This window comes from Neoarius graeffei, chromosome 15, assembly GCF_027579695.1.
Source record: "Neoarius graeffei isolate fNeoGra1 chromosome 15, fNeoGra1.pri, whole genome shotgun sequence".
Classification (NCBI taxonomy): Eukaryota; Metazoa; Chordata; class Actinopteri; order Siluriformes; family Ariidae; genus Neoarius; species Neoarius graeffei.
Genome location: NC_083583.1, coordinates 69550955 through 69560122, shown reverse-complemented (window position 1 = coordinate 69560122; position 9168 = coordinate 69550955). Strand labels below are relative to the sequence as shown.

At 40.5% G+C, this 9168-nt stretch overlaps 2 protein-coding genes across 4 annotated transcripts in view; both read right to left on the bottom strand.

Moving 5' to 3' along the window:
- Positions 1–353: 353 nt before the first annotated feature.
- Positions 354–2048, bottom strand: LOC132899052 (general transcription factor II-I repeat domain-containing protein 2A-like). The gene has a single exon (XM_060940697.1). The coding sequence runs from the start codon at positions 2046–2048 to the stop codon at positions 354–356; it is 1695 nt and encodes a 564-aa protein (XP_060796680.1).
- A 2033-nt stretch (positions 2049–4081) lies between these two features.
- Positions 4082–9168, bottom strand: part of tmem208 (transmembrane protein 208) — a 30905-nt gene continuing 25818 nt past the window's right edge. For all 3 annotated transcript variants that reach the window (XM_060941803.1, XM_060941802.1, XM_060941801.1), the window contains 2 exons: positions 4370–4454; positions 4082–4277 (listed from right to left, as the gene is read on the bottom strand). In XM_060941803.1, coding sequence (XP_060797786.1) covers positions 4140–4277; positions 4370–4454 — 223 coding nt within the window. In that variant the 3' untranslated portion in view covers positions 4082–4139. The remainder of the gene's footprint in view (positions 4278–4369; positions 4455–9168) is intronic.

The window sequence follows — 9168 nt, the reverse complement described above, 5'->3', positions numbered from 1 at the left end:
CACACTCTCATACTAGAACTCACTGTTCAAACTGAAACTTTCAGACAATGAATTAACTTTATGTGTACATTGCATGTAGCCTTTTTTTTTTGCATGTGGCAGGTTCACATTACATTGCCCATAAAATTCAGGCCTACATTTATGATCAAAGTCCACACATTGAAAATGAACTTTTTTAAAACTAGGACTTTTTTTTAACATGCATAGAGTGGCAATTGGCCTACATTACACACCCTCTCACACTACAATTCACTGTTGAAACATTGAAACTTTCAGACAATTAACTTTATGCATGTAGTCTTTTTTTTGTGCATACACAGGGGCATGTTCACATCAGTGGTCAGTAGGCTACCTTATTCAGATGATGACTTGCATTGGATGGAGTCAACAAGGGATGCATAGTCCGGGATATAGCTACTGATAGCCAGTCTCAGACACGCCTCCAAATGATCGTCGGTCAGGGTGGAGCGGTATTTGGATTTTATAATTTTCATATGTGAAAAGGCTGACTCGCACAAGTAAGTAGACCCAAACATTGCAGTCAGAGATGTTGCACATTTTCTCATGTTGGGATACTTTTCTTCTGTGAGCAAACTCCAGAACTGTTCATTGGCCCTGGACTTCAGGTTAATGTCTGCTTGCAGTGTCAAGATCTCATCCTCAACTTCAGCAGAACTGAGCTGAAACATTGTTGAGATTTTGGAAGCGAGGACATCGACCTCAGCATCCTCCCGAAAAGGGAAGCACATGAACATGGCAACTGGCTCGAGTAGAGCGAAGTCTTGAAATCTCCTGTCAAAGTCTGACAGGACGGTGTCAATCTGTTCTGCATAACATGCACTGTCAAACTCCGTTGAGTCCTTTCCTTGATTATTCAGCTCAGATGCAAGGTTGCTAAAGTTTCCCAGATCATTGCGTTGGATCTTTGAAGAAAGCAGTTTAAGTTTTCCTTTGAAGGCATTCACTGTGCTTATCATATTGATCACGAGTTTCTCTTTGCCCTGTAATTCCACGTTTAGCTCATTGAGCATGTTTGACAGATCCGTTAAAAACGCCAAATCAAGCAACCAACGATCATCATTAAGTTGCTCGTATTCTGCATGTTTTTTCTCCTGAAGGAACTGCTTTATCTCGGGAAGGAGATCGCGAAATCGTTGCAGGAATTTCCCCCTACTCAACCACCTTACGTCTGTGTGAAGCAGTAGTCCTGTGTGGTCGCTGTCAGCCTCCTCAAGCTGCAAGCGGAAGAGTCGTCTTTGGAGAGATTTTGCACGGATAGAACAGGCCACTTTTGTTGCTACGTCCATGATCTCTTTCATGTTCAACATTTTCGCACACAACGCTTGTTGGTGTATGATACAATGGTAACTTAGAAAGTCAGGAAACGCTTCATCCTCTCGGCATTTGGCAACAAATCCATTACGCCTGCCTGTCATGGCTGGCGCCCCGTCCGTGGTGATAGACACCAACTTGCACACTGGAATCTTAGTCTTGTCGATAAAGTTTTTGAATATCTGAAAAATGTCCTCCCCCCGTGTGTGTGCGTTCATATGCAGAACTGCTAAAAGTTCCTCTTTTGCAGTCATATCATGAACCATCCGAATAAAAATGCACAACTGGGCTTTGTCTGTGATGTCGGTAGATTCGTCCATCTGTAACGAGAAGCACTCGCAACAGTCAATGTCCTTAGCAAGCTGCTGTACTAAGTTGTCGCCCATCATTTCGCATCGCCTGGTCACTGTATTTCCTGTCAATTGAACAGCTTTGACTGCAGACATTATTTCCGTTTTGTTTTTAAAGTCTTTAAACAACGCATCTGATGCCTCGATGAAGGCTTCCTTCACCATAACTCCATCCTGGAAACACTTTTTGTGCCTAATGATCGTGCGACTCACCCGGAACGATGCCTCTGTGGCGGCCTTGGCTTTCGACGTTGGCCGAGTGAAAAGAGACTGCTGTCCAAGAAGCTGAGACTTCAACTCCCTCACCTTTCTCTTTCTCAATTCAGTGCTTGGAGGAAAGTCAGTATCAAAGGTTCGATGAACCATTCGAAAATGTCTCTCTACGTTCCCTTTCTTTGGAAGTGCAATGCTGGATTGACAGATCAGACAGACACACTTCGAGTGTGACATCGTGAACAAGAAGTCCTCTTCCCATTCTTGATGGAAATGGTAAGTCTTCGATTTTTTTATTTGTTTACCTCCCTCATTCATTTCCGAATCATTTTTTGTAGGCTACTACACAGCGAATCGAGCTACAGCGAAAACGAAAATGCAGTGGTAAAAGGAAAGCAAGCAACAACTGGCGCTTGTCTGTAGTAGGCTATGAGATATGTTATGGTTGTTATGGTAATGGTGTAACAAACTTTGTAGCAGCCAGCAGACTGGCCTGTCTACACGTCAATCAGCGGGCACGTTATAATATCATTATGTGATAGGATGAATTGCTTTTCTGAAAACGCGCGGTTTTTTTTTTCCGTTTTTTTTCTTGCGGAGTTCTGTGAGCTACTCTCATTGGCCCTGCGATCGACCAGTCGATCGCGATCGACGTATTGGGCACCCCTGAGTACATCATCTCATAGCTATATCACCAACTCGTGCTTAATTCATTTTATGCAAAGCACAGATCAATATTGTGATTATTTGAAGCATCTGTACACAAACATACACTCTGGCCACTTTATTAGGAACACCCATACACCTGTTTTATACAGTTATCTAATCAGCCAATCCCTTAACAGCAGCACAATGCATAAAGTCATGCAGATACAAATCAAGAGCTTCAGTTCATGTTCGCTTCAAACATCAGAATGGGAAAAACTGTCTTTTCTTTTCTAAGTGTGATCTTCACTGTGGCATGGGTGTTGGTTTGAGCATTTCAGAAACTGCTAATCTCCTGGGGTTTTCACACACAACAGCCTCTACAGTTTACACAGAATGGTGCGATAAACAAAAACATTGAGTAAGCAATAGCTCTGCAGGTGGAAACAAACACCTTTTTGATAAGAAAGGTCAGAGGAAAATGGACAGATTGGTTCGAGCTGCCAAGAAGGATATAGTAACTCATATTTACATAGTAACACTCTTTACAACCACTGTGCGGAGAAAAGCATCCCAGCATGCAACAGCAGAAAACCACATTGGGTTCCACTCCTGCAGCCAAGAACAGGAATCTTAGAATCAACAAGTTCCTATTAAAGTGGCCAGTGAGTGTAATATGTCTTTATATCTAATTTATACAGACATTAAGTCCTTACAAATAGCAAAATAACCCTCCATAGACCCTAACGTTAGGATTACCGGTAATCATCTAATTAGCAAACTTATGAATCAAGTGCAGAAATAAATATGTACAATTATTTGCGCTGTACAAATAAACTTGATTTGATTTGATTTGATAAATATGGATAATGTAGATATGTGTAGAAGGAAAGAAATACAGCAGTATTTTCTATTTTCACATGTTTAGCTCATTTGATTTAGGTTTGTTTAATAAGAAAAAAAAAAACATAATAGAAAGTTCCTTATAGTCCTCCATTTCCTACTAGGAGCCACCAGTGTGCCCAGTGTACTAGTGCTCAGAGTAATTGATTTTTCAAGACATGGAAAACCTTACTTCATAAAACTTTATTTTTCCATCAGTACTTGTAAATATAAACCAAAATTCCTATCTTAAAGACTATTTCCTCAGACATACAGCATATTCATGAGGTCAGTTGCCTCACAAATAAAATAAATATTTTTGACATCACCATTGCATGAATAAGACTAGAATTTTATGGTAAAGTGAATGCCCTCATATGAGGTAATTGAAAACTTGGAAAGGTGAAAAATTACAGTATAAATGTTCAATATTAGATTCCTTCCCCTTGGAAAAGCTGTAAAAATGCTGAGTCTGAATGAGGGATGTGACACACACATACCATCCACTGTTCACATGTCCCGCAGTCAACAACTCGCTTCTTACTAGCAAGTGCATATAAATCTCTCCACAGACATTAACTTTGGTGACCTCTGAGCATCAGACTCAGGAAAAGAAACGTTGAGCAAAAAATTAAGAAATAGTAAGAAATTAAGTGGACTTCTCTCACATGAATGTTGCTTTATTTCTATAATGAAAATAAAACGGGAGCGAAGTATCTAGAATCGCTTCATCTGTCGTCTTTCCTGTCGTTTCTGCTTCTTTTCATTCACCTCCTCTGCAGGTGCAGAAGATTCAGCAGAAAACCAGGGACCGAGGAAGTTTATCCACAATAAATGCACAGCTCGAGCAGGTGCCTGAATAAAGAGAAAATGAGAAGAGACAGTGAGAAAAGGAAAATTATTTTGTGCTTCAAGTGGAAATGTGAACCATCAAATATAGGTCTTACCAAAAGCCAGAGGTACCAGAAATAGGAGGAGAGGGTGCTCAGAACCTGAACTATGGCTGTCAGCAGGATCACATCTTTAAGGTGCCTATAAAGAAACACATACATTTTTACAGACTATTACACTTTATAGACATTTTGTATGGGTGAGTGTGGAGGTGTGAAAAATCTCACATTTTTAAAATTATGGATAATATACAGTATATTAAATCAACATTCACTGAACATGAGCAATCACGGGCTCTGATTGGCTACTCTCCTACTAGGCTATTAGCTCATATACTGTGAGTAGAGAAAAACAAAATGGAGTGTGTTGCTGAACCAAAGAAAATCAAAACTCTACTCAAAAACAAAACCCCCAAAAATACAAAAAAAAGGGCAACAAAATATGAAATTCCATTATGGAATAATTATAGCATTTTCACAAATTGCTACTGTCTTTTCGCCAGTTTGTTAACATTCTAAGTGGAAATGATTTTGTTGGATGTTTTGTATAAAGTATTTATAGGATTTGCAAAAAATAAAATTGATCGTTTTCTCAAAATCTGGACAGAATAAAACAGTTATTCTAGTTATTCCACTCAATCTCATCGTACATGGCTTATAACCAACTTGGTGCAATGCGCCTCGTCGCCTATCAGCTCATGTACGACTTGAATTCGTGGAATAACTATGCACACACACACACACACACACACACACACACACACACACACACACACTGTCTTGCAAAAGTATTCATCCCCCTTGGTGTTTGTCCTGTTTTATCACATTACAGTTATATGAAAAATAATAGCAGTCTAACATCATTAATATGTGTTTAATTACCGATTTTGGCAGAAAAGATGATACAACATGGGAAAAAAAAATAGGTGTAGCCGAGTAATGGGCAACCAACAGAATCAACAGTCATGACATGCACTCTGCTAATTGGGTGTAATTGACTCCTTTAATGAAAGGGGCATGTTCAAATTAATAGCAGTGTGGAGTTCAGTTAGTGAGGTCATTCATTCTGTGAAGAAACAGGTGTCAATTATGGCCCTTATTTAAAGAAGGAGGGCAGCAAATGTTGTACCTGCTGGTTTTAGCCCTTGTTCAGTGAGTATAATGGGTCGTTCCAGACATTGTACCGAAGGAGAAAGAACTTTGATCAAGAAATTGACTGGAGAGGGAAAAACATATAAAGTGGTGCAAAAATAATTGGCTGCTTAGCTAAAATTCTCAAATGCTTTAAAATGGCAAGCAAAACCCGAAACACGTGGTAGGAAAAGAAATACTACCATCCGCGTAGATCATAGAATAACAAGAATGGCAAAGAAGCATCCAATGATCAGCTCCAGGGAAATCAAAGATCTTCAGTTACCTGGGAGTACTCCAACAATCAGAAGACGCCTATGTGAAGCCAAACTATTTGCAATAAAGACTCGTAAAGTACCATTGCTGAAAAAAAAGTGTTGAAAAGGTTACAGTTTGCCAGAGAACACATTGACTGACCTAAAGAGAAGTGGCACAACATTCTATGGACAGATGAGAGCAAGATTGTTCTTATTGGGTCTAAAGGCCACAGTTTGTGAGACGACCCACAAACACTGAATTCAAAACCACAGTACACTGAAGACTGTAAAACATGGAGGTGCAAGCATAATGGTTTGGGGAAGTTTCTCATACTTTGGAGTCGGGCCCATTTATCACATAACAGGCACCATGGACCAGTTTGAATAAATCAAAATACTGGAAGAGGTCATGTTGCCTTATGCTGAAGAAGAAATGCCCTTGAAATGGGTGTTTCAGCAGGACAACGAACCCAAACACACCAGCAAGCGGGCAACATCCTGGTTCCAGACCAACAAGACTGATGTTATGAAGTGGCCAGCCCAATCTCTAGACCTCAAGCCGATGGAGAATTTGTGGAGTGACATCAAAAATGCTGTTTTTGATGCAAAACCCAAGAATGCAGAAGAACTGTGGAATGTAGTCCACTCAGCTTGGGCTGGAATCTCTCTTTGCAGGTGTCAGATGTTAGTTGACTCCATGCCACACAGATGTAAAGCAGTTATCAGAAATAAAGGTTATACAACTAACTATTAACAGAAACAGTGATTAACAGAAAAGCTAAATCTCTAAACAAAATCAGTTTATACTGTAAATATGAGTTTGTAAATGAAAATGCAGACACTGCTTTTTTTTTTTAAACAGCCTATTATTCTTTTTTCTTCATTTTCAGTTTAAAATTTAAAATTTTGTTCATGTTTTAATTTGGAATTGAATGTGCAGTGCTCCCAGTGCCTGTGTATATATATGGAAATAAATGCTATTATGAGGATTGAGCTTTTTCTCAGTTGTTTTAAACACACTGCTATTATTTTGCACATAAGTGTACAAGACAGAATTAAAATTGATTTTTTGGGGGGGGCTCACACCATTTGATTTACACAACATGCCTACCACTTTAAAGGTGAAAATTGTTGTTTTATTGTGACACAAACAATAATTAAGATGAAAAAAATAAATAAATCTGGAGTATGCATAGGTATTCACCCCCTTTCATATGAAACCCCTAAATAAGAGCTGGTCAAACCAATTCACTTCATAAGTCACATACTTAGTTGATTAAGATCCACCTGTGTGCAATCAAAGTGTCACATGATGTCTGTACAAATCAACTTGTTCTGGAAGGACTCTGCAACACCACTATGCAAGCAACATGAAAACCAAGGAGCACTCCAAACATGTCAGAGACAAAAGTTGTGAAGAAATATGGATCAGGGTTGGGTTATTAAAAAAATAATATCCCAAACTTTGAATATCCCAGGGAGCACCATTAAATCCATTATAGCAAAATGGGAAGAATATGGCACCACTACAAACCTGACAAGAGAAGGCCACCCACCAAAACTCACATACCGGGCAAGGAGAGCATTAATCAGAGATGCAACAAAGATAACACTGAAGGAGCTGCAAAGATCCATAGCAGATATGGGAGTATCTGTCCATAGGACCACTTTAAGCTGTACACTCCACAGAGCGGGGCTTTATGGAAGAGTGGCCAGAAGAGTAGTCCTTGCTTAAGAAAACGCGTTTGGAGTTTGCCCAACAGCATGTGGCAGACTCCCCAAACACATGGAAGATTCTCTGGTTAGATAAGACTAAAATTGATCTCTTAGGCCATCATGGGAAATGCCATGTGTGGCGCAAACCCAACACCCCGAGAACACCATTCCTACAATGAAGCATGGTGGTAGCAGCATCATGCTGTGGGGATATTTTTCATCTGCAGGGAGAGGAAAGCTGATCAGGACTGAAGGAAAGCTGGATGGCACTAAATACAGGGCAATTCTGGAGGAAAACCTGTTTGAGTCAGCCAGAGGTTTCAGACTGGGACAAAGGTTCAAGTTCCAACAGGACAATGACCCTAAACATAGTGCTAGAGCTACACTGGAATTGTTTAAAAGGGAAATATTTAAATGTCTTGGAATGGCCTAATCAAAGCCCAGACCTTAATCCAATTGAGAATTTGTGGCATAACTTGGAGATTGCTGTACACCTGCGCAACCCATCTAACTTGAAGGAGTTGGAGCAGTTTTGCCTTGAGGAATGGGCAAAAATCCTAGTGGCTAGATGTGCTAATCTATATTATATTGGGGTATGTCTATACATACCCCAAGAGACTTGCAGCTGTAATTGCAGCAAAAGGTGGCTCTACAAAGTACTGGCTTTGAGGGGTGAATACCTATGCACACTCCAGATTTCTGTTTTTTTTTTCCTCATCTTTGTGTGTGTGTCACAATAAAACAATAATTTGCACCTTTAAAGTGGTAGGCATCAGGGCTGAACGATCTGGACAAAATTTCATATCTCGATATTCATGCCAGATATCTCAATATCGATACGATAACGGGTTCGGTGAAAACCAAGCATTTTTCAGAAAAATAAAAACATCATAATACAAAAAAAATGTGGAAAGTGCAGTTTTATTTTTAAAGGACCCATGGCATGGTGGTTTGTTGATGCTTTAAACGGGCTCGTGGAGGTTTCCGGATGTTATATCCGCAGCCTTTCTCGAAATGAACCCTCGGCACGTAGATATAGCCTCCTGGGAGAAAGCCCCATTTCAGCCCTTTTCCCAGTGCGTCGTTTTGCTAATGAGAAGCATGGAGACGGGGAAGGGTAGAGGGTGGGGGCGGGCCATGGGGGGAGGAGGAGGGGCTTGACCAAGCTGCAGGCATGCTACTTGTGTTACAGTCAATTTCCAGACTAAACTCAGTTTAACAGAGCATGCTGCATGCTTTTTGGTTTTGTAGCGCAGAGTACCTGGCTAACTGCAGGAAGCGGTTAGCTGCACAGCTAATGTAGCCATTGCAAGGCTAACGCACCGATTTTAAAACACGGCAAAACGACTTAACAGTTATACACTTACTTGGTCGGTGTTTGTGGCTGATGCGGCAGGGATGCTTGGTATGGACCCAGGCTTCAGTGACAGTTGATGTGCAAAACCTGCCCTGTACTGTCCCAAGTTGTGGAAACATTCATCAGGAAAATGCTTCAGACAAACATACACCATCTTAGGTAGACTCGACGGCGTATCATTGGAGTAAATAAAATTAAGCCACTGCGTCTTCAGGGGCTCTCCCGTCGGCAGTAAAAACAGACTCCTTTCTGTGTTGTCACATCCATGTACAGCGCAATTTCCATGTTTTGCTCGCTTAGGTGGTGCCATGTGCAGCACCATGTGTCCTCTATGGTCTCACTACAAAATTGAAGTGACGTATCTATGGTGGCAACTTTTGAGCTGGGCGGGCAAT

Excerpts from the sequence above, each read along its gene's own strand:
- LOC132899052 (XM_060940697.1), bottom strand. The coding sequence starts at position 2,048 with ATGGTTCATCGAACCTTTGATACTGACTTTCCTCCAAGCACTGAATTG.